At 35.8% G+C, this 26548-nt stretch overlaps 1 protein-coding gene and 1 long non-coding RNA gene across 7 annotated transcripts; one reads left to right on the forward strand and one right to left on the reverse strand.

Moving 5' to 3' along the window:
• Positions 1-4153: 4153 nt before the first annotated feature.
• Positions 4154-21689, forward strand: LOC128233496 (uncharacterized). 6 transcript variants are annotated; one of them, XM_052947192.1, is made up of 6 exons: positions 4154-4342; positions 4540-4573; positions 16312-16428; positions 17527-18140; positions 18526-18684; positions 19025-21689. In XM_052947192.1, the coding sequence occupies exons 4-6, from the start codon at positions 17583-17585 to the stop codon at positions 19658-19660; spliced, it is 1353 nt and encodes a 450-aa protein (XP_052803152.1). In that variant the 5' UTR covers positions 4154-4342; positions 4540-4573; positions 16312-16428; positions 17527-17582; the 3' UTR covers positions 19661-21689. The 6 variants fall into 6 exon arrangements, with proteins under 6 accessions (XP_052803152.1, XP_052803155.1, XP_052803150.1 ...); XM_052947195.1 differs by lacking the exon at positions 4540-4573 and having other exon boundaries at positions 19025-19268; positions 19382-19571; XM_052947190.1 differs by lacking the exon at positions 4540-4573.
• A 1736-nt stretch (positions 21690-23425) lies between these two features.
• Positions 23426-25395, reverse strand: LOC128233499 (uncharacterized). Its single transcript, XR_008260705.1, has 3 exons — positions 25002-25395; positions 24255-24659; positions 23426-24019 (listed from the first exon to the last, which is right to left on the reverse strand). It is a non-coding gene; the product is annotated as an uncharacterized LOC128233499 (long non-coding RNA).
• Positions 25396-26548: the final 1153 nt, after the last annotated feature.

Raw genomic sequence — 26548 nt, forward strand, 5'->3', positions numbered from 1 at the left:
AAAAAAGACAATCCAAAAATGAAAACACACCTGCACATCATTCTTATTCTACTGCCATTTCCTTTGATGGTGGCGTTTGGGGTATCAATCACGTTCAGTGATAGCTCTGGTTTTGCCTGGTTAATTTCCGTTATCAGCAGAACATATTGTTAATAGATGAAACTGTTACAGAAGTAGTTTGTAACATTATCAACATTAACTTCCAGTGCAACGTGAAAACGTGACGAAAATGTTCATGCATGATATTTGTAATACTTATATTTATACTATTCACAGATCTACGTCAACGGTTAATCAAGTACTATCAGAAGCAGCTCAACAGCGCGCCCATATCACCCCTGCTGTCGGACAAGGACGAAAGGCTGGACAAGTTTTACGTCTCTCCAAAGATCGAGGAGAAAGACCACAGAAGACTTAGAGACGATCAACAACAAAGCGGTTCTCCTATTTCCTATTACAAACAGATTTTCTGTTAAGATGAGGGATTGACAAATACAATTTTCGTTGTCGGTGAGGCCGGCATGGGAAAGACCTCATTTTCCACTATGTGTACCGTGAAGTGGAATGCGCAGTTCTCTGTATCGATGAGAGACGCTGGAGAAAGGGGTTTAGATAAAGATGGAGAAGGGAAGAACTCAATTGAATGCCCGCTATTAAACAAAAAGGGTTTAGATCAGCCATTTGAAGATGACGATCTAGTAAATTCTAATGTTCTGGGAGAATGTCTAAACTTAAAACGTTCCTTGTCTTATGATGATGCAGATTATGTAAGGAATTATGCGAAGGAATTTTGTGAATTATTATCAATGCCCAGGTATGATCTTTTTCAAGATGAGGACACTCTTAATGACGTCGAGTTTATCTTTCACATTAAACTGAGAGCTTGTTGTGAAAACTGTGAACTGTCAGACATGATTCGAGATCAGCTGATCAACATTATTTACCGTCCAGATGAGAGGGCCGCTGGCTACTCCACTATGATAAGTGTGTTTTCAAACCGAAAGTGCGTCATCATAGCAGATGGGCTGGATGAATGGTCACATCCTACTGAAACAAAGTGTTTATGTTCGGTAGAAGACAAAGCATATCTGAGAAATGTATTTTCTGTGTGTGTAGTATCCACATTTTTCAGCATTTTCTATCTCTTCACTTTTAAGATTACTAGTAACACAACTTGGAACGTTATATTTTAGTCGATTCACAAATCGGTTACACCATGCTGTTATTCGAAACACTTTTGTCAAAGAGGAGTACTTTTCAATGATAACTATATTAAATGTGTAAAACCTTGGAAAACCATTTCGGAACAAAACTCGATAAACAGTACCATACCATAGGACACGAATGACGTATAGCATGATTAATTATAATTTATGATAAAACTAACGTTTAAATTAATGTGGATACATGCATATACCAGGTGTTCAGGCTGTCACCTCACTTTTTATATTGCATGAATTTAATTTTGTATCTTAGTGCTTTCTTAAAAATAAAGAGTTTATCAAGTTATACGGTTTTTGGTCAATTCTCTTATTTGATTTCTTCATGACAATTTATAGAAATTCGGAACGAGGTGTTATGGCCGCCCGGATTTTTGGCTTGTGAAAAATAATTTAATTTGTTAAATATAGTCACCAAAAGGGTGTTTATCACTTGAAAAAAGATACAAAGTGACTACATTATGATTATGGATTAACATTGCATTGCTAAAAATGTCGGAACAGGTTAAACAAAGTATTCATTATGTGCCTGCATAAAGTCTCGTTATATTTAACATTTTTAATATCATCATGTTTGCAAACTCCTATTGTATTGAGTGTATTCAGGGAAAATTTCCTGGTTTCAAACTTTTCAAAAATATAGCAACAATACAAAGTCGATTCGTCTACATAACGTAAGCGACCTAGCGGCGTAAAGTAAGCGGCCTAACGGCATGTAATTAGCTGCCTGGTGGCCATTCCCCGTGAAGTGGGCCCCTTAACGGCGTAAAATTAGAGGCATAGCGGCGTGATATTTGCGGCCTAGCGGCGTAGAGTTAGAGGCCTAAGTCCGTGAAATTAGCGGTCTGGTGGCCGATCATCGTGAAGTTGGCGGCCTAGCGGCGTAACGTTAGCGGCCAAGCGGCGTGAAATTTGCGGCCTGGTGGCCAAGCACCGTAAATTTGGTAGTAGTAGTGGTAATAGTAGTAGTAGCAGTTGTAGTAGTAGTAGTAGTAGAAGTAGTATTAGGTAGTAGTAGTAGTAGTAGTAGTAGTAGTAGTAGTAGTAGTAGTAGTAGTAGTAGTAGTAGTAGTAGTAGTAGTAGTAGTAGTAGTAGTAGTAGTAGTAGCAGTAACAGTAGCAGTAGTAGTTGTAGTAGTAGTAGTAGCAATAAAAGTAGTAATAGTAGCAGTAGCAGTAGCAGCAGTATACCTGACATGTTTTATTTTTTACTTCAGATGAATGTAAGAGGTTTTTTTTTTCCATTTTTACATAAATCATTGCGAGTATACAATGATCAATACAGAAGTGACATAATAGCTTATCGCTCCGTTAACAGATAGCTCCCTCACAGAGTATTTGTTACTTTGTGATTGATTTTATCTTTGGTAGCATCTTTAAACGTATTTGACAATTGAAAATTGCTATAATAGTTGTACCAGGGGGATATATCAATTACAGATCCAACTATGCGTTGACAAATTTCTTAGTATTGTTCCATATACCTCTAAGTTCAGCTAGTATGTGCATTGAATAAATCATTCTGATAATAGCTATTGTTACGGATCCTATCTCTACAGCAAGTCTGCATTGAATAACCCATTATGATAATGGTTATTGGTTTTATGTCATTTAAAAACCATTTAAAGAATTAACGGTGTACAATGAATGAGCTTTCTGGATATCAATCATGACTATTTGGCTTATTTTCAAATGTAAAATGCGTGCTGTACATCTCAAAAAGAATGAATTAAAGGGTTAATTGGACACAATCTGCCATATTAGAAATTTTACAAGCATTGCGGAAAATGCATAACCAAAGCAAAATAAACTTACAAAATATTTCCACAGAATTATTTAATGGATGCATTATACTCAAATAATATAGCATGTACTCTGAAAGTCACCATTAATGGTGTTATGAACATGGTTGTCCGATTATCTTGTCATCAAAATATGAGAAAGAGTGTACAAAGTCATATGTATTTGGCCCACTCGATCAAATTTGTTTCGACAAAGAAATAAGTATAAGATATTGGTGTGCAGTCAGCTATACTAACATGTATGCAATATTCATCTCAATTCCATAGGGTCTACATTATGTATATGCGATAAACCAATCAAGTAGTCATGTACAATTCATGTATTTATTACGTCATAAATTATTGCACTCATGAACTATGCACGAAATATATCGCGTAAAAATGTTTGAAGCATTTATTCACTGCGTGCATGTACTTTTCTTCGAAATGTACACACTCGTTGAAACTGTTTTATTAACATTTCATTGGTAAAACATGCTCAAATTTGTTGCTAACGTAGGACTAGTATTTTATATATTACCATATAAACCATTTTTTTATCATACGGAATTAGGGGTATTGTACATTTATTAACAGTTGTTTCGAATGGCAATATTAACAAATGTAGAGAGTATTTTCTACATCAGAGTATCAAGGAATCTGTTCGTCACTAGTGTGGGTTATTTAAAACTGCACTCTAAGAGATTTTACAGTTTTGACATTTTTAGTTCTCGTCTCAGTATCAGCTGATTTTGGTATCACTGCCTTGAATTTAGTCATATTAGATTACCTTCAATATAACATATTTCATTAGTTTAGGAAACTGCTAAAAATGTCTTTTTCTTAAAGCGTTGGTATGGCTTAAAGCCATAAAAGGTAATATATATTTTCGAACGTAAATACGAAAATCTGCGAACTGATATGTTGTCATCAGTCATGTATTTTTGCTTTTGATACATCACGCAAAAATTGGCTCATTCCAAGACAAAAAATGTCAAAACAACCAATCTGTGAAAGTACAGCTTTAAGAAAAAAAGGCTCAGCATGATAACAAGCAGACATATCTGATTGAAACATAAAGGAATTCATGTCGTCTACTTTGAAACCTGATAAATACGCCTACGAGGAAAATCGAAATTTCAACAAAGAAAACTCAAAACAAAGTGAAACATGCCGATAGGGAAAATGTAAGAACCCGAAGAGGACGATAGTAAAATAATTGCAATATTATTACCGAAATTAGATAGATGGTGTTAATGTTAAACCCTAAGAGGAAATTTGTAAAATAAATGCAATAAAATCTCTGGGAAAGAAAATGGGATAGACGGTGATCAAGTAAATGTAAGTGTTAACATATTTCTTCTATTTAGCTAAATATCTGAACAATTAAGGGGAATTGTTTTAAAGTAAATATTGAAAACATTCGATCGTGTTCGAACCTTGAAACTATTTAATCTTTAACTTTAAAAGTTGTGATACAAACCTGGGTCAAGGACATGATACTTATAACATTATGTACGTGAATCTTACTTTTCTAGAAGAAGCATATCCTACCACTGGAATATATATCTGGTATGTCCATTGCCAACTTTATATTGATTTAGCCTACATTTGCGTAAAAATAGAATTAAGTAAAACGTCAGCATCCGTTGTCCACCGTCTTGTTTGATCAGTGACTACCAAAACCTGGAAAATTGTATAACATTGTCAAGGGCAACATTTTATATAGCCTGGTAGTGCGTGTGCGTATAAAGGGACCTGGTGAATCAATGTATATACTATGGCAAAGGTAGTCCTTGTGGAAGAATAAATAGTTACATTTTATATACCATAAAAATTGACGTATGTATGAAAGTACAGATGGTAGCATTTTACATACCGTATCATTGGTATCATTGTTCGTGTGTATGGAAATACCAAGAGTAACATTTGCATACCGTGATACCTAGTAGTCGTTTGTACCAGGTGTAACATTTTACGGACCACGGCAGAGGTCGTCTGCATAAAGGTACCTGATGTAGCTATTTACATACCATGGAAGTGGTAGACTAAATTAAAGTGCCGAACAGGTGTAACATAATACATAGCATGGACGTGGTTGTCTGTATGAAAGTACCAGGTGATACACTTAACACAGCATGGAAGTGATCGTCTGTATGAAAGTATCATGTGTTACACTTAACACAGCATGGTAGTGATCGTCTGTATGAAAGTACCAGGTGTTTCCCTTGACATAGCATGGTAGTGATCGTCTGTATGAAAGTACCAGGTGTTTCCCTTGACATAGCATGGTAGTGATCGTCTGTATGAAAGTACCAGGTGTTTCCCTTGACATAGCATGGAAGTGATCGTCTGTATGAAAGTACCAGGTGTTACACTTAACACAGCATGGAAGTGATCATCTGTATGAAAGTACCAGGTGTAACACTTGACATACCATGGTGATGGTAGTCTGTTTGAAAGTTTTAAGGGTAAAATTGTACATACTATGCTTTTGGTGAACGGTAAAGAAGTTCTGGGACCATTCCTTCATTTATATGTGTATAGAATAACCATCAAAACCACTAGCGATCTCAAATTATTATCTTCGGATCGTTAGTCAGTTTCCAAATATTTATGAAATAATTATGATGCGTATATGCAATCATTTCAAACATTTCTTGTCAACATGGTTAACGCAGTTAACATGTTTCTTGTTGTTATATGTATTTGAACCATTTTTTTAGAGTCTCTAGTTTATGTACATTGTATCGTTGCCTTTAATGTCTGATCATGTCTCGTAGTCCTAAGGGTGTGTTCCAAGTTTTGTTGCCTAATGGCGTGTATTCTGTCTCGTTGTTCTTATTAAGTCTACCAAGTCTTGATGTGCCAAGCTCGGAAACCCTATCGGGTTAGCCGGAGTGGGTGTATCAAGGTCCGTTGTCTGTCCCATTAAACTAAGTATGTGTACCACGTCACAAATGCATGTATACTGTCTCCTTGTGCCGAGTGTGTGCATCAAATCTCGTTGTCCAAAGTGCGAGCATCCATTCTCGTTATCATGAGTGGATGTACCTAGTCTAGTTGTCCCAAGTGCGGACTTCATGACTCCTTGTGGTTGTACCAAGACACGTTGTCCTAAGTGCGGGAATCCTGTCTCGTGGTTATACGTCGGTGTACCAATTCCCGTTGTCCCAAGAGTGAATATCCTGTCTCGTTGTCCTGAGTAGGTGTTCCAAGTCTCGTTTTCCCAAGGACTGAGTTGGTGTACCACGCCTCGTTGTCACCCGTGCAGGCATCCTGTCTCAATCACCTCATAGGATGTACTAAGTCTCGTTGTCACAAGTGCGAAAATCCTGTTTCGAACGTAAAAACGAAAAACTGCGAACTGATATGTTGTCATCAGTCTTGTATTTTTGCTTTTGAGACATCACGCAAAAATTGGCTCATTTAAAGACAAACATGTCAAAACAGCCAATCTGTGAGAGTGCAGATTTAAGGAAATAAAATGCATGTATGGGTACCACGTCACAAATGCATGTATACTGTCTCCTTGTGCCGAGTGTGTGCACCAAGTCTCGTTGTCCAAAGTGCGGGCATCCATTCTCGTTGTTTTGAGAGGTTGTACCAAGTCCTGTTGTCCCAAGTGTGAATATCCTGTCTCGTTAACTGAGTAGGTGTTCAAAGTCTCGTTTTCCCAAGGACTGAGTTGGTGTACCACGTCTCGTTGTCACCCGTGCAGGCATCCTGTCTCGATCACCTCAGAGGGTGTACCAAGTCGCGTTGTCACAAGTGCGAACATTCTATCTCATCGTCTTAAGTGTGTGTACCAAGTCTTGTTGTTCAAAGTGCGGGCTTTCTATCTTGTAGTCCTGAGTGGATGAATCAAGTCGCATTGTTCCAAGTGCGGTCATCCTGAGTTGTTGTCCTGAGCTGGTGTTCAAAGTATAGTTGTCCCAAGTGCAGGCATCATGTTTCTTTGTACTGAGAGGGTGTATACAGTCTCATTTTCCCAAGTGCAGTCTCGTTGTTCTGAGCTGCTGTTCGAAGTCGAGTTGTCCCACGTGCTGGCATACTGTCTGCCTGTCCTTAGTGGGTATTCCAAGTCACGTCATCCCATGTGCAGTCATCCTCTTTTCTCGTACTGAGTAGGTGTACCAAGTATCGATGGCCCAAGTGTGGACATCCTGTCTCCTTGAACTGAGTGGCTGCACTAAGCCTCTTCGTCTCAAGTTAAGGTATCCTGTCTGGTTGTCATAGTTCCAAGTGTAACAATTTAGACACCATGGTAGTTGCTGTCCGTATTAGAGTACCAAGTTATACATTTTCGATATCATGGTAGTTGCTGTCCGTATAAGAGTTCCAAGTGTAACATGTTGGATAGCATATAGTACCAAGTGTAACATGTTGGATAGCATATAGTACCAAGTGTAACATGTTGGATAGCATATAGTACCAAGTGTAACATGTTGGATAGCATATAGTACCAAGTGTAACATGTTGGATAGCATATAGTACCAAGTGTAACATGTTGGATAGCATATAGTACCAAGTGTAACATGTTGGATAGCATATAGTACCAAGTGTAACATGTTGGATAGCATATAGTACCAAGTGTAACATGTTGGATAGCATATAGTACCAAGTGTAACATGTTGGATAGCATATAGTACCAAGTGTAACATGTTGGATAGCATATAGTACCAAGTGTAACATTTTGGATACCATGGTAGTAGTTGGCCGTATAAGAGTACCAAGTGTAACATTTTAGATACCATATTGTAGCAAGTGTAACATTTTATATACCACGGTAGTTGTTGTCCGTATAAGAGTGGCAAGTGTTACATTTTCGATTTAAAGAAGTATCAAGTATAAAATTTAGATACAATGGTAGTTGTTGTCCGTATAAGAGTAGCAAGTGTAAAACTTTCGATACCATGTAGTATCAAGTATAACATTTAGATACCATGGTAGTTGTTGTCCGTATAAGAGTACCAAGTGTAACATTTTAGATACCGTGTAGTACCAAGTATAACATTTTAGATAATATGTTAGTTTTTAACCGTATAAGAATGCAAAATGTAACATTTTAGATACCATGGTAGTTTTTCTACGTATAAAATTACAAAGAGTAACATTTAAGATATCATGGTAGTTCAAAGTTTAACATTTTTAAAACAATGGTATAAGAGTACCAAGTGTAAACCATGTAGTGATACCATGTAGTACCAAGAGCATTTAAGATACAATGGTAGTTGTTCTCCGTATAAAGAGAGTACCATTTTAGATATAATGGTAGTTGTTTTCCCTATAAGATTACGAATTGTAACATAGATACTATGGTAGTTGTTGTCCGTATAAGAGTACCAAGTGTAATATTTAACTTAACATGGTTGAAATCGGCTGTATAAAAGGACTGTGGGTAAACTTTTACATTACGTGGTAGAAATTGAAATACGCTCGTATATAGGTTGCACACCACCATTGTCATTTCCTCTATAATTCAATTTGAAATGATTATTTTTAGACAACATTTAAAGGCATTTCGAGCGAATGCAGACTATGATAAACATATATATTCTTAAAGTACAAGCTTTAAATTACCTTTTAAGCCAATAAAAAGGGGGGGGGGGGTGAAGATATTCCTAAGAAAAATCTCTCCACTTGAAAAACAAACTCTAAAAATTGCACATTCCGCCATGACTGTTCTTCCAAAATGACCTTTCAACTATAGGGCAGCAGTTTATGCTTAAATCTCTATTCTAAATGATAAATCAAGCAATAATAGATACTCAAGGTATAAAAGTTTCAGGAATAAGTATATTTTTGATTTACAGTGTATTGAGCATGTGAAAACATGTCTATCAGTAATAAAAACATTATTTTTTTATTGAGAATATCCACACAACGGAAGTACATATGACGCAATGGTGACGTCATACCTATAGCTTTAGGTGTGCTGGTAGGAAGAAGATTCTACGATATCTAATATGATTGTTATCATTTAAACTGTTTCACTGCATAAGTTGCACCGATGTCAAGTGGTAAATTATTTAGTTCCAGAAATGAGTACACTTGTATAGTTCTATCCTAATTGTTTTTTTTACCATAACGTCAGAGCCCGGCTTTTGTGTGGTAGGTTCTGTGTGATTGTCGGATAACCTTATCAAATGTTGCTCCTGAAACTGCGTTCTATGAGGTTAATCCCAATTACAACGTTTGCTCTCTATTACCTTTAGTTGCGAAAGAACAGCCCTCTTCATAAACTTCTGGAACAGCCCATTCATAGACTTATTTAGATAAAGCGATATTAAATTATTTTCGTTCCATTAGTCCCCAAGGAGTGATTATTTAACATTTATGCATTCATGCAATCATATGAAACATGTTTTGTCTACATGTAAAACCCGATTTCACTAGTTGCTAGGTGTTATATGTGCTTGTTTCATGTCTCATCGTCCCTAGTTTGAGTACAATGCATCGCTGTATTTAGTGTCCGATCAAGCTCATTGTCCTTATCATGTCTACCAAGTCTCGTTGTCGCGAGTGGGTGTACAATATCGCATTGACCTAATTACGTGTATCATGTCTTGCTCCCCATAGGGTGTGTGTCAAATGTAATAGTAATCCGTGAAGTAAGTTGGTATTGTTGTATTAAGTGCTCATACCTACTCGCGATGTCCTAAATGTGTCTTCCAAGTCTTGTTGTCGTGAGTGAGTGTAACAAGTCTCGTTGTCGTGAGTGAGTGTACCAAGTCTCGTTGTCGTGAGTGAGTGTACCAAGTCGCGTGGTCGTGAGTGAGTGTATCAAGTCTCGTGGTCGTGAGTGAGTGGACCAAGTCGCGTTGTCGTGAGTGAGTGTACCAAGTCGCGTTGTCGTGAGTGAGTTTACCAAGTCTCGTTGTCGTGAGTGAGTGTACCAAGACTCGTTGTCGCGAGTGAGTGTACCAAGTCGCGTTGTCCTAATTGTGTGTATCATGTATCGCTCACCCTAGTGCTTGTATCAAATCTAAGTTTCATCAGTGTGCCTAGTTGCGAACTCCTAAATGTGAGTATAAAGTCTCGTTGTCCTAATTTGGAGTATCTTATATTTTGGTCCTGAGTGTGTGTGTCGTGTATCGTTGTCTTTAGAGCATGTTTCATGTTTCGATGTCTTAAGTAAAAGTTTCCTGTCGCGTTGTTCTAAGTGTTTGTGTGTGTATGTTTGTGCTTGCGCGCGCGTGCGTGCGTGTGTGTGCGTGCGTATGTGTGTTTATATGTGTGTGCGTGAGTGCGTGGGTACATACGTACGTGTGTGCGGGTGTGCGTGTCTTTGTGTGTCTTACACTTGAAAACAAAACTTTTTTTTTACCATTTCAAGTCGTCAGGTTAATGGTTAGCAATCTTCAATTACACCATTTTGGCCGTACTCCAGGAGCACATTGTTTGACGAAGACTCTCAAACTTAAAAGGCCATAATGAAATGTGATTTTTATAAGATCAATATTTTTTGTGATCAGTGTTTTGTAAGTAAGCAAACGTAAGTTTGCAATTCAAAAATTATATGAAATCATTTTAAATACACTTCAGCTATAAGGTTTTAGACTCAACCCTTTTAACAGGTGCTTGTTTACAGAGTATATAGGATACCCGATACACCGATACAGTATGATTGCATTGAAGCGGAAGCATACATTGAGCTTTAAAAAACAAATCACGGTTAAGTATCATAACGTAAAATATTTTCGCCTTTACGAGCCATGAATAATCAAATTTACTATAACTTCATATCAGGTAGAGCAGATATGACGGTGAATACAAAACTTTTTTATAGAGCATATTTTGTCTGAAATTTAAAAGTAAATTTATAAAGTCGACAATTGTACATAATTCGCTATTCCCTCTGCGCATGCGCAAAGAAACCTTTGTTGACAGTTAAGAGTGCTTTTTGCTGGAGACAGTTGCAGTTTACGTCAAGGACCAGAATTTAAAATAGATGTGTATATAGCTTTTAAATCATTTTGACAAAAATTTAGTACACAGTCAAATATGTATGATAAAAGTAAGCACCATTTACGTTTCTTCCCATCCAGCAATTTTATTAAAAATGCACATTATTGTTGATCATTACAAATAACAGACCAATTCAGGAAGTTATCAAATTAAAATTATGTACTATGCAAGCAAACCTTTGTTATTTAATGATCTTAATATAAACAATTTACTGTGTTTTAGAGAACCATTCAATTCAATGTTTCAGTGCTATTCTATTTTGGTACAAACATAATTCCATTTTATTTGCTATTATAACATTTTCAAAATGCCTTGACAATTTACAATCGACCGACACTCTTTTAATGACATGACTTTCAAACCAAGATATCACGTGACTACACAAATGTCACAAATGGAGTAAGTGGATCAAACAAGTGCAAACTCAAATAAGAATACAACCTACATCTTCAGCCTATCCAATTGCTTAAAGACACTCTATAGATACTGGGCTTAATCATTATGAATTCAGACGTTCGCTGGTGTTTAAAGGTCAACCTACTTACTCCGTGTTAGAGTTTGCATTGACAAAGTTACAGCCAATGAAAAGAAAAATAAGACAGTTCGCTGACCATAGATATCATAATAGTGATTCGACCACTCCGCCTATTCGTTATTGAAAAAATGTTACGTCAAGTTATCTAACTATTACATAAGTTGGAGTTCATTTCGGCGTTCTACAGAAAATGCATTTTCGTACACAAGAGTGATGATACGAGGCAGTAGAGTTATCATTATTGAACCTCTGAATGAGATGCAAAACATGCTGCGAGCTCAAAACTTTGGTAAGGCTGACAACGTTGTTAATAAGCTTAATTGCTCTTGTACTCTTAGGGTATACATAAGATCTGCTGTATTTCAAACACTATTTGAGGCCCTTCTTTTAGCTGAACTTGTTTACATTATAATATAGGAGTGCATCATGAAATGTATCACCTTTAAAAATATACAACAACGTTCTGAATAAGAGTTCTATAATCGTATGCATTACTATTTACACCCAAAATAACCGTATTATACTAGTAACTGCGATTAGAACGTGGTGGCACATGTACTATACACTGTGAATGACAAACCATCAATTAACAAAATTATATCTTTATATCAATGCATGAAGAAACCGAACTAGATTACACTAAAACAACTTTCGGGTGGTTTGTTTTAGGAATTCAATTGCGCAGGTGAAGCTCACATTGAATAATCTTATTCAAACAGGAAGACATTAAGATCGACTTTTGTAACCCTATATATTCGCTATTTAGTAAAATACAAATGTTGAAGTTAAGCTCACAATTATTATTTTTCAATCCGAATAGGAAATCGTCCAATTCAAGCGAAGGAAATGGGATAGTTAAGTAAATGTTAGTGTTAACAATTGACTTTTAATTTGCTTTACACTGTCATTAAATAATAATGCAACTTGATTTTCAGTCATTTAAAAAAAATATCGATTATGTTTTGATATTGAAGATACCTAAAATTTACCAAAATTTATAACACATGCGTCGGTCATGGACGTGTATGACTGAAAATATTTTACAAGACATAACAAATATACTAAATACTATGTTTACGTGGACCTAAAGATAACATTGTCTTCACTTAAGATAACTTTTACATCCAATTGCATCTGTGCTTAGATTTAGCTAACATTAGCGTAAAGGTAATTCAAAGCCGTTCTCCGACATCTTTTGTTACTACTTTAGGCAGCCACAAATCAATGGTCGCATGTATGAAAATATCAATAGCAACATGTTACATATACATTTAAATGTAGATCGTAAGATGTGCTGGTTGTTTGAAGACAACAATATGAGATGTAGACAATCTTATTTTAAGTAGGATGAGTATGATCTAGTGAAAACAAGTGTCTGCCTTTTACCCGTGAGGTTTGAGGTTCGATCCCCACGAGGGAATCTTTTACAGGAAAAAGGCCACCGATTTGTTTGCAAGTCCAGGAACCTGACTCGAGAGTGATTTTTATTATAACAACTTTCAGCTGTCTTCATGCTCGGGTTCAATAAATTAAAATTCAGTAACGAACATTTATAGGTTTGTTTCAACTGCTACGAAGGATAACATGTAATACTGTCTAGTGGTCAGATTCTTAAGCCCGTATGTCAACACTTGTATATGTTATATTTATATATTATTTAGACAACTTCAACGCTCAAGGCTTGGGTTTGTGGTATGTTTAAAGTATATTATTTTACAAATCTTAAAAATGTTTGTCAACTTTCAATGACTGGCTTTCATTGCATTGCATAGAAAACTCATTTAAATACTGGTATTTTCAAGAGCAATCTTAAACAAGGTTCATGGTTTCAATAAAATTCATGTAGCCGGGAGTCAAATGTTTAGCATTGATGCAAACATTATTCAACGTGGTGTTTCAGAACCAGCAAATAATTGTTGTGAAAATCACATAGATATGTTTCTTTGTTAACACTAATTATTGTGTTCTATGTATTCTGTGTTGTTATTGTTAAATAGAAGAACTCTTCTTAATATGAAATTCTTTAATATGATCATGGTTGGCCGACCTCCAGGAATAAATAATTTTATTAACACTAATATAACTCTTTTTTAATACATTGTGGAAACGATAAGCAAGGTTATATGCATAACATTACGTCAATGATTCTTTTGTTTACTGTGCGACAACACATAAAGAAGTTATTTTAAAACATATGACCGGCTGCTTCTATAAAGTTTAAACCCTAAACCTTGCTAATAAGTTTTTTTCCTAAATTTTCCTAAATTGTTTGTCAGCGGAGTTGCAAAACGTTGTAGGTTAATAAGGTATTGTGTATTTACTATTGAAAAGTAAAACTCTACTGAGATCGTTCAATCTCAATCAGATCAATGTTGGCCCCGCTCCAGGAGTTTATTGGTGATACTTACATATCTGAAATACTTTGAAGGCGACAAGGCCGTGGTGAAAGAAGATATGTTAAGTAATTTATACGCGCCAGGTTGTATGCAAAAACAAGTATATGACAAGATATTAATGTGTGTTAGTGCGGCAATACTTGAAGAACTTGTTGAAATCGGTAACTGCTATAAAGTTTTAAACACTAAACTTTGCTGACTATTGTTTTTTCCTAATTTTGTGTTTACACAAAATTGCATGACTATTAAGTATTGATGAAGTTACTATTCAAGATTGTAGTAAAGTCTATGGACCGAATTCAGAACAACCACTTTCACCCACACTTAATGAGGTAATTCTCTGGTATCAACGCTGTGTGTATACCACGTTATAAATTACGTAATAAATGCAACGCCGGAAGGCAATATTTTGCTTTAAATGAAGTCTTCTAACAAAGATAACTTTTGCATTTATTCATCATATTCAATCAGAAATGGCACACTCTACGCCGCTAACACATCCCTGCTTTCGGTATATAACTAGAGTTGGATTGAAAGTTAAGTTTCTAAAAACACTTCGAGAAACCTTTTCCTACAACCGCCGCCTGATGTAGCACTGTCAAAACATTATTACGGAAAGAGGTTCGTCGAAGTGTTTGAGGAAACTAATTTTGAAAAGTATTCGCCAATCCCATATCTGTTTGATCCGTGCTGATCTTGAACGCCCAACATACTGGGTGGTTGCAAGTTTACCCTTACTAAAAGTAAAAGAAACTTTGAGGTTCTACGAAAAGGCATTATTGAGGCAGTGGTCGTTTCTGATTTTCTGTCAAAACTGAAGCATTCAGCTGTCAGGGTCTATCGGTACTGTTGTATTTGGCAGGAAACAATGTTGAACTCCAGCGAAACAAGCTCACAAAAATTACGCCGTTGATGATTGACATTAATAATACTTTTAAGTATAAAATATTGGATATTCTATCCCATGCCATTTTATCCACATTTATACGGACATACTAACTTTCAACAATTCACAGTGCACATTTTCTTTGCCGCATCTATATGGACAACTCTTTATCCAAACATATGAAAGACTGTGAGTAGATGCAGAAAGTAAATTAAAAAATACCGTAACTTATTTCAACACAATGCTTTCTAGCAATATATAAGAATTTTCATATTTTAGATTAATCAATGCAATAAATACCAATTTGAAATGGATCCATAAAAATTGTTGGTGAATGAAAAGGAAATGACACTTATGAAACATAACCATTTGGCTGAATATTCTGATGCTATTTTACACAAAAAAACATCAGTTTTATTTCGTATCTAATAATTCATCGAAATTAAAAGCTAATAATAAGACGTTTGAACGGTTGAAGCATTTTGGCATAGAAGCGTTTAATGTAAGGCATATTTTAAAGTGCGCATTGTCAAGGGTACATGCCCGTCAATCTGACAATAAGGCGAGAATATATGTTACGTCATACGACGATTCAGTTTTCTGATTGTCCCAAATGACGGTGTTTTGCTTTATTTCAGCATTTAGTCGGGTTAAACGTCATTTCAAACGCTTTCGCAAAAGGATCAATTGGTTTGGTTCACATTTAAACCGATCTTACTAAATCTTTGTCAGAATTTACGTCTCTAAAAGTCTAGTTCAAAGCTTGGTTAAGTGGACACAAAAAACTAAGACCGATCTTGATGAAACTTTATCAACCACTATTGTACTAGTATGTGTTTTAATTGCTTTTTATGCGGCGAAAGTGTGCCTTGTTGCCATATAAAAAATCCTTTTTATGCGTTGAAAATCACCGCATAAACGAAAAAAAACACGTTTATGCGGCGATGCTGTTATGCGGCGTTACACTACCGTAGTGATACTTTATGATAGTGTCGGGAAATCAAAGTAAATAAGAATAACGAAACATTTTATTTATCATTCATTATATATATATTGTAAGCAATGAAATGATTGTATTTTAACTTATTTTTGGAAACTGTTCACAATATATTAAAGCTGCATTCCCACAGATTGAACGTTTTGACAACCTTTCATGCATGTAAACCTGTCATATAAGACTGCTGACAAAAAATAGATCGCAGATTTTTATATTTAAGTTAAAAAATATGCATTTTCTTAAACTATTAGTAAAGCTTTAAGCCATAAAACATTAATTTTCGAACGGAGGTATGAAAATCTGCGATCTGATCTTTTGTCAACAGTATTTTATCACTGGATTGCAGATATTTACGCAAACAAATTCCAAGACAAAAAAGAGTTGTAAAACTGTGACAGTGCAGCTTTATGGCTGTTTTAAAAGGATTGTGAGCATTAACCATGTACAGTAAGGAAGTCAACATGTTTTAAATTTAAATGCTTCGAGTATTTTATGGATCCCATGGCCTTTTTGGCCCATTTACAGGGGCAGATCCAGCAATTGACGTTGGAGTAGGCGTTACTCAGGAACGCAACTTTTTGACATACGCTCCTACCTCAGAACCGAAACTGTATGGCGTGAACTATTTGTATGGGGTTTGAGGTAACTCCTTCAAGAATATTTTAACAATGTCGGAAATGGTGCGTTGTTTTAAACTCGACTATTCGAAGAATAAGGAGAGCTATACTACTTACCCAAGCGTCGGCGTCGGCGTCAAACATTGGTTGAGGTTTTGCATGTAACAACCTTTAAGTCACTATCTCAGTAAATACATTTATTAGTTATTGCATAGAAATTTTGGATATGTATTCCCAACTATCTATCCTACTAAATTAATGAAGTTAGATAACACTTATTTGAATTTAATGCAAATAATTGGCCTTTAATATTTGACTTAGAAATTCTGTTTAAGGTTTTTCATGTAAGCATACATAGGTTAATATATCAGAAACTTCTTTATGTATTTCATTGAGACTTTATACAATGGTACTCAAGCATCCAACCTACATTGTACTTAATTAACCAAGTAAGATAACTCTAGTTTGCATTAAATTCAAATAATGCCTCTTTTTTATTCAACATAGAAATTCTGGTTAAGGTTTTGCATGTTACCACTTTTAAGTCAATACCTAAGCGATCACATCATGAATGGCATTTAACCTTATACACAGGCTCCCAACCACTCAACCTTCTTAATGTTAAGTAAGATAACTCTATCTTGCATATTTTATAATTTTCGCCCCTTAATTGCCCCTTCAGCAAATACATTATATATTGCATTGAAATCTAATTTTACAGTGATCCATGCATGTTTCGCCAAATATTTTCAATCGTTACAATGAAAAGCGGCGGAATAGTCTTTGTTACAGCTCTAGCTATAGTATTTTGTTACCTTTTTCTCCCATAAACGAGGACTAATCTAGAGGAGGGCGTGCGCCAGGTGCGTCACCTCAATATCCGAGGTAGAGGCATCCAGTTGAATTTTTAGGGCAAGTTGGCATTTTCACGATTGAATAATTATTATTATTGCAATAGCTTGTTTACAGAATAGATGCAAACATTTTGTGTCTATAATTGTCTTGTAGAATTACTTCATAAACATATTTCAATTATATTGCTTCAACGAAACACACATTATTTTTGTACTGTTCCTTCTATACTTTAGGTAATTCCCGTGATTCCTGCAATGATTCCTTTCAGACAGTGTGGAGTCAGATTGAGTTCACTAGCCTGTAAGCGCACAGCTCAGAACACAAATGGCTTCGTACAAAGACATCATAAAGGAAAAAGATAGCCAGAACTGGTTCAAAGGATCCCTCGCCCTCAGGATAACCAAGGCTGGCTTACGAGGCCTTGTTGAAGGGGACTCCCATCGTGTTCAGCAAAAGATTCACTCCTCAATCCTCCTGGCCAGGCACCTCGCTGCTGGAACAACATGCAGCCTTTGTCTGACAGAACATCTCTTGCAGTGTCCAACAAAAGGACTCTGCTCACATCCGCGAAACTGCAAGTACCACAACACTCCATTAAAGATACACCGACCTTGCCCCTCAAAGATATGCGATGACTTTCGGGATGAAATATGCGCTCTCCACAGATATAGTGGACCATCCTGGAAGAATACCAAAGCCAACCAATGGTGTACGAATCATTGGCAAATAGCTAAATGCTTTATGCCACCTGACGGCTATCACGACGTGACGTCGTACGACGAGACAGACTTCAATGATATCATTAGCGTTATGAACAACTGTACAGAATTCCAACGGCGTATTTCGTTCGCTATTGGCAACCAACCCAACGCCTTAACTGAGGTAATATATACACGCATGTTTCTGCAAGTGAATTAAAATACGAAATTTGGTTTGATGAAATCTGGCATTTGGCTGCAATTTGCATTATATGAGATGCACTAGTACAAGTGTTGGTATTATTTTGTGGTGTTTTAGTTTGATATAGATGTTGGTTAAACAAGCGAATAATTGAAATAATCGAAAAATTAACTCTGAGTTTTTGGGGGACCTTTTATACACGTCAAAAAGCGCTTTATCAAACACAAACTACATACTGTATGTATGAATTTGGGCTGTGATCCCTTTTAGTTAATGTCAACAGGTAATAGTTTTACACAAGTATACTGAATATTTCGTATTAAGTTCTTATTATAATTACTATTATTTACATGTGTTTCAATTTTAGGCTCGTGTGATTGGCCGCAATATTCGCCATTCCCCGGATCACAAGGTGACAGACACAGACCTAGCTGATTACTTCGCCACTCTGAACGCGCTTCTGACAGACTCTACATTTCTGGCTAGTGACAAGGATGCCCAGCAAGCTTGCTTTGAACTAAAACAGGTTCATATTTGTGTTTATTTGGCACACAAAGCTTAGCATGGTCTTTGAAATAGTTAAACAATGGTTTTACTATTTATTTTATTGTTTTTCTATCAGAAAAAAACATATATATGATATATTCAAATATATTATTCTTTAAATATAGTTATAATGCTATTACTTAACATACTATAATTATAATACAGCTTGTTAAGGAAGCATTTATTGATGTATTGTCAATAGTTTTAAATTTGGAATCACGCTGTAATGTTATTCTCAAATTTATGTACAACTGCCGGCTAACATGTATCCTTCAAATGCGTAAGTTCACTTTGAAGAAAACTAATCTGAACGTTTACAGCTTGAAAAGGGTGCCCGTCCATTATCTACCGAGGACGTAAAGGAACTACTAGAAGAAGCTAGAGCCACAATAGAAGCTGGCAATCGTCAGTTAGCGGAGTCCACGGAAACAGGGAAGAAAGATTTAGAAGGCGATGTATTGCAGGGTAAAACTGCCATAGAAGCTGGCATAGAAGCTGGCAAACGTCAGCTAGCGGAGTCCACGGAAACAGGGAAGAAAGATTTAGAAGGCGTTGTGTTACAAGGTAAAACTGCCATTGAAGCTAGAAATTATGAAATAGTTGAAGCCGTGTCTCATGAAAAAGCAGTGCTTGAATCCGGGTTTCGTCGACTAAAAGAAAAAGTGTCGGATTTTCAGGTTGTCCTCGAAGCATGGAAGCTTCGGTTAGAAGATGCAACTAAAACAGAAAAGAGCGAGCTAGAAGGCGTTGTGTTGCAGGGGAAGCGTCAATTAAAATATGCAACTAAAACAGGAAAGAGCGAGCTAGAAGGCGTTGTGTCGCAGCGGAAGCGTCAATTAGAAGATGCAGTATCTACTCCTAGTGGGGTCACAAAGAGCGCGAGACTCCCGAATAAGGCGAAACAAAGAGAAGGTAATTGTCTGATACTAATAGCACAAAAGAACAATAATGAGTAACATTAAGATGTATCTTATAATGTTATACTGATTAACATTTATTTTATAATATGTGTATCAGGTTATGATCTTAAGATAAACTGTTTATGTCAATATTCCGTTTATGGAAAAATACTAATATATAAGATACTAATAGCACGAAAGAACAATACTGAGTAACATAAAAAAAACTGATTATGTTATATTCCGTTAATGGAAAAAAAAGAATATAAAGAATGTCTCGATAAGTGTTTTTGAGAAAATTTACGTCAGGGTATTTCGTTGTTTTAAATGGTTGATTGAACAAATGTAGGTTAAATACCTAAAAGCTGAATAAATAGTTGATTATTAAATTTAAACAGAATGATGTAAATAATTTTAAACAAGAGTCTGATTAGCGAAACATATAGAATGGTAAATGATGTTTTCTGTGTATCCAATGAGAAGCATTACATATGTTGTTGTTTGGTACTGACTTGTTTAAAATAAGACGATGGTGATGCATAGCGGATTCTTTCCGTCAACATTCGTCAATTGTTTTTTTTCATCGCAGATGTGGAATCAGTCCGAAATAAGTCGTGACACCTCAGCAAATTTTCGATTTTTTACTATTATCTTACGTTTTTTTTTAGAAAATATCTTTATTTTAAAGAATAACCAGGTTACTGGTACTCCTTGTTTATTATCCCCCGCCGAATCGAAGATTTCGGGAGGGGGTATTGTTTTGGCGTTATCCGTCTGTCCGCCATTCCGTCCGTCCGTCCGGTACCATATCTTGGTCAAACTTGGTCAGAATGTTCCCCTTGATAAAATCTCGACCACTTGTGAAAGTGGGTCACATGGGGTCGAAATCTAGGTGACCAGGTCAAATCTTTAAAAAAAAAATGAAACATACTAGAGGCATTACACATGGTCAAATATTCATGAAACTTAACAGTGATTTTTTTTCGTGAAATTGACCGCCGAATAACGGCTGTTTCCCCTCGCCGAAAATCGTCCAATTTTCCCCAAAAAAAGTCATATTTTCCCCAAAAAAGGTAACCAATTCCCCTCAGAAATGAATAAAAAATACAATAATGAATTGTCAGGGTTTTTTTCGGCAATATTTATAGCCGGTATTCATGTCATAAAGTATCATTTTTTCCCTATTTCTGAATAAAAAATCCAAATCTGGAGTTATAAAACTAAAAAGAAAATAAGAATAAAAGACGATGGAAATGTAAACAAAACAGTTATTTCCCCTACATGCAAGCGTCTATTCACAAAGACATACAATGATGTAACATCCGCGTCATGGTGAAAGGTGGATTTTCATTGGTTGAAATATTATTTTTTTTTGTCCAATCAGAGAGCATGTAACAAATTAAGAGTTAAAAAACATTGTGTTAGAAACATGTGTCATTGTCAACAAAAGGATTAATAATCCAAAAGTGACAGTAAATTATTCGGTGCAGGAGGGGATTAAAATAACTAATAGACAATGCTGTTCTTTGTCATGCCTCACCTACATGTTTATATACATGACATTGACCTTCATTACCAATATCGGAAAATGACATAACTGAGAAATGAAACTGAAAGCAGACAACTGGGTGAAATGACAAAGTATTTATTTATTATATTGATGTTGTATTTACTTTTTGATTAATGTCGAAGGAAACATGTTGATGAAATTTTACAAAATTCATTCATTTGTTTTTTGATCAATTGCAAACAAGACTATATGGAAATTGGAAAAAATAAAAATATTGATATATTAATTCCATTCTCTCTATGAGTGTGAAAGTCATCATTTTTATTAGACAGCAGATTTTGTATCCAATCTAAGAGGAATTAAGAAATTGTTTATTTCAAAGAGTTAAAACAGGGCTTAAACAATGTAAAGTGTTAATAGAGTCAGTGCATATTATGATGAAAATACCAATGTTGTTCATTTAAGTATTATATAAATTATATCTTTTGTAATTATTAATGAAGAATTTCCCAACATTGATAGGGATCATTTGGCACAAAAATCATGTTTTACATGTTTTGATGATAGTAACTGTCATTAAAGAGAGTTGAAACAGTTTTAATGGGTTTCTTTGTTACTGGTTATTTTAAATGACCATTTTAATGTTCATTGAATTTCCAATTTTGGGAATGAATGCGTTTATTTTCCTAAATGTAAAGCCACAGGTGGTTTTGAAAATTTAAAAAAAATCACTGACATAATCAGAATGTTTTCCTTGATAAATTCTTGGTCGTAATTAAAACTGGGTCACATATCATATGATCGAAAATTAGGTCACTAGGCCAAATCTTAGAAAAATATTGTCCGGAACCATATCATGATAATGATTGGTCAGGTTATGTTCAAAACTGATCATGATGTAGCTCTTGATGAAATATGGACCACTTAAAAAAGTGGGTCACATGGGCTTTAAAACTAGGTCACTAGGTCAAATCTTAGAAAAATCTTTGGAACATACTAGAGGCATTGTACATGGTCAAATAATCATTTAACTGAATCAGAAAGATTTCCGTGATAAAATCTTGGACTTATTTAAAGCTAGGTCACATATGATCGAAAATTAGGTCACTAGGTAAAGCTTAAACCTGCTAGTAATGGCCCAACGTCGCGCTGAAATATTCGTGAAACATGACTGCGCTCGAACAGGAAGCGTCAACGACATGTTTATCGACCTTCAATGGGACACCCACCAAAATCGACGAAACAGCACGGGGTCTTCCATGCTAACATTTTCGATATTACTCTTGAGTCACAAGTCACCAATGCTTAGTCTGCCAGAGGACACAAACAACTCTTCAGCCAAATCAAGCCCGCAATTACATCGCCCGGAACAGTTTCTATCCCGCAACCAGCGTGCTTGGGAACAGGGTGCTACAAGATATTGTGAACCAGACAAGCCTGGATGCCACCTCTGGCCAACCAACATATAAAATATATGTCACTATGAGACGATACTGATGATGACGATGATGGTCACCCAGTGTCCCCTTTTAATGTTTTTGATAAAGTTTTCTTTTTAGACAGTTCCTGTCTGTGCGTATCGTCTGATTATGTAAGATTTGTAGCGCGAAGTATCATAAAAATTATATGTTTTTTTCGCTTAGTCTTTCACCTTTCAGACAGGGTAAAATGTATAAGATTTTGTCGCTTACTCTAGGAAACATTTGACGTTGTTTAAGGCACTATAAACATCGTACATTTATGCTTTGGCTTGTGTTGTCAAATCGGCATTAATGGCCATTTAATATCAGGTTCAACATGGACACGATTGATTTCATTCAAGATAGAGGTATTTTTGTTGATACCGTTATGTAGTTTTTATAAACTGCTTTGCTTTCAAAGTAAATCAGGAAATATCGTACAACTAGATTTTTGTCCGAACCATCGCATGCTTCCGAATCTCATATACTCGTATGGTTCCTATGTAAACAATGGCTTTTGTAGCTGTCATTCCGACACATTTCATAGATTTCTTATGTTCATATCAGCACTTTGTCGACGGGAAATCCAATCAAGAAAACACTGACCCTCAAGCAGCTACTGTATTTGACCAGCTCACACCAGCTAGGCCTCCTCCAAAACTCAGATAAATATTTGAGTTACCAAAACAAAACGAGAACAGATCGGTCTGAATCGTTAAGGTTTTATTTTCTGTATAAAACAATTTATTTCACTGTACATTTAAATCAATTATTATGTTCATTAGAACTTGATTCTGCCAAACATGTGCTGTAAAGACTTAGACTTATTATGAATAAAGAACAAGTCAAACATGCATGTATTTTCATTGTTATTCTTATATTTTGGGCCATTTACGTAAATCTACAATATTTAATGATAGTTCATCCAATGTTCAGAGTCCGGATCACATGCACACTCGATTAACAGTATTCTTAAAGTTGCACTCTCACAGAATTCTAGTTTGACACTTTTTGTCTCAGAATCGGCTTATTTTGGCATTCTTTAAATTAAGACCTAATATATAAATCACAAAGCAAACTTCTCCGAGCCAAAACATGATAAATGCAATCGAATCCTGTGTAAGTTGTCAAAGTGATCAATCTGTGAAAGTGCAGCTTTAACAGTGAAAAATAACTTCTGCTAAAGCTATATATTTTAAAATATATTTGCCATTGCAATAAAGAGATATTCACCTACAATATCATACATAAACATCAAAGAAATATCAAAGTTTAAGTAATGTTTGCAAAACAACAATGTATTTAATAAATCTGATATTAAATATGCAACAACTGGTGTTATACTCGAGAACTCGAGCTAACATCATAGAGGTACATCCTTCCAAGAATCCATCAAAACAACATGCTGAACAACTTCAAGAACTCTCTTCAAAAGACCACACTTTCCTGAAATAAATAAAAGATGCCAATATTAAAATAAATCAGTTACATGTATTGTTAAATATTTTAATACTAGCTGTAAATGCTACTGCCTTTGATGTTTGCTTTCTACATAATGAAATATTGACAAGATACTAGCTAATGTTTTGTGGTTGTTATTTTTCTCTGGACAAATAGTCCATTACTTTTGTACAGCAAAGTAAAAACTAAATGTTATAAAAAGCTTTAAAATAGGTCCTACCGTTTATTTGTAAAACTTGTCATCACTGGTTTTCTCTTGCGGTTGACATTGCCTGGACTGGCAAATATCATGTGTGTGTGGGGGGGGGGGCGGTTTCCGGTCTTATGCTAGGTCCCCTGTGGCGGTAGGCTTGTTGAAGACAATAATAAGGGGACTTCCTTATCTCCATCAATCAGAATACTTTAATGGTGTCAACGGTAAATAGCAGGAGACCCTCCACCAGCCTTAACCGGTAAATGGGGGGAGGGTAGTGTGTGTGGGTTAGAACCAGCTGCCCAGTCAGCTTAGTTGGTTAGAGCGCCGGGCTAGTGTTCTGGTGGTTGTGAGTTCGAGCCCCACACCGGGGGCACTTTTCCTCCCAGGTCTACTTTTACAGCCAGAGTGTGTGAACATGTTCCACAATTTCTGTAAGAACAAAAATCAAAGCATGTGAATGTTTGAGCAATGCAAAAGTTACAGATTGGTATCACCCACGATTGTCACTTGTCAACTATTACATTATTATTCATAAGGGGGAGAGTTCAATCGCTTAGAACTGAAACTTTTTATGCATAACCCCAATAAACCATTTCTGCTCATACTATAGAATACAAGGTTATACTGTATAGCTGGCAAGTAACTGTTATTTAATGTCACTTCCGGGTTCCCCATTCGGGCCATTTATGATTTACTCATATTGTGCGATGATTTAATCTTTGTTTCAACAATACTGTAAGAAGGACCGGTGTTATTAAAAGTTAAACTTACCCTTGTTTGCATTTACAGTATGCGTCACACACACGCTTTTCCTTTGTATCGATGTCAATGTTGACAACATGGCGGCTATCCGATTTTCTCTGACTTGGATAGATTTCACCCCGTAAATGTTAGATATCGTCATTTTCTAAAGATATATCGAGCCTTCCGATGTAGCAGCCAGTTACAAATTCCTTTGACTTCTATTTTTTTCGCATTGTAATGTCACATTTATGATAATTTGTCAGGAATATCGGAAAGCGAAACGACGCGAGACGCCATTACTTCCTCGTTTGTTTGACGGACATAGACAGAGTTCGCTCCCTTGATATCAGGGGGCGTGGCTTAGAAGCCGCTGTCGAAAGGTCAATTGATTACTTGACGGTTACGAATTGACTAACAGAATGGTTACGAAATAACCAAGATCAGCAGTTACGAAATGGTAAGGTTACGAAATGACCAGATCCCCGTCAAATGCCCCTGGGGACATCCTAGGTAAGGCCCATTCCCTGTTATCAGCGCAAAAACAATAACACCGCATTCACTCAGCACTGCCGGTCCACCTGGAAGGTAAAAACATGGCCCATTTCCCCTGCTATCCCCGGTATAAACAAGACCTGGGCGCCATTGTTACAATTGACTGGTGCATAACTGTGGCAGAATAAGGGAACTATTTTATTGTTGCATTTATTATCAAATATGAGAATTTAAGACACATGCAAAAAGCCACAATACGAATTGGTGATAGTGTTCGTTCTGTTCTGCTATTCAAAGGTGATGAGACTGACTAATGACATGACATTGACAAACAAAATGTAAGGCATTTGTATCCTTTCGTCTTTTATTTATTAAAATCTGAGATGTTATGGGAGCAAATCATTTTTTAGATTGGAACATACCAAATAATAATAAGCGACAATGTACAGTAGTGGTAAACCAAGTTTGCTAGAAATCAATCTAGTTTCTCCAAAATACAAGCAAAAATTACACCGGATGTTGATACTAGTGATTTAGTTTCGGATGAACAAAATCCGGATAAATCATTTGCTTTTCATCGAAAGGGTGGACGATTTATACAACTGTACAAAAGTCATAAAAATAAACGAAAAAACGTTGAATATGTATTTTAAACACTTACCAAGTTACCATTCTCTTTCTGTAAGAGATGAACGCCATACTGCATAATTGCACGGAGATGGTACCACGGAGATACCCGAAAATTTCCGTTATATTCCGGAAAGTTAAATTTCTGTATACTTGAAAATTTGGATGCTGATGGTACACGAAATATCGAATTTCCTCATTTCTGTTTTTTTATGGAATGAAACTTCGGGATAATATACAATAAGCTTTAAATAAAGTAAAACAAATAAAAAATGCTTAGTATATAGCTATTTTTGACCAAAATTATGATTTTTTCCCTGGTCGCCTTAATAGCTATTTTTATGGATACACAAATATACTAACACAAAAGTTTAAGAATATTTTTTTTAATATTAAAAGAGAATAATATTTAAAACAATGAAATGATCTCGTAAATAAACATTCAAGCTTATCAA

Source organism: Mya arenaria, chromosome 5 (genome assembly GCF_026914265.1).
Source record: "Mya arenaria isolate MELC-2E11 chromosome 5, ASM2691426v1".
Taxonomy (NCBI): Eukaryota; Metazoa; Mollusca; class Bivalvia; order Myida; family Myidae; genus Mya; species Mya arenaria.

Excerpts from the sequence above, each read along its gene's own strand:
- LOC128233496 (XM_052947192.1), top strand. The coding sequence starts at position 17,583 with ATGGCTTCGTACAAAGACATCATAAAGGAAAAAGATAGCCAGAACTGG. Across the intron at positions 18,141-18,525 it reads AACCCAACGCCTTAACTGAG|GCTCGTGTGATTGGCCGCAA; the intron begins GTAATATATACA and ends TTTCAATTTTAG. Across the intron at positions 18,685-19,024 it reads CTTGCTTTGAACTAAAACAG|CTTGAAAAGGGTGCCCGTCC; the intron begins GTTCATATTTGT and ends GAACGTTTACAG.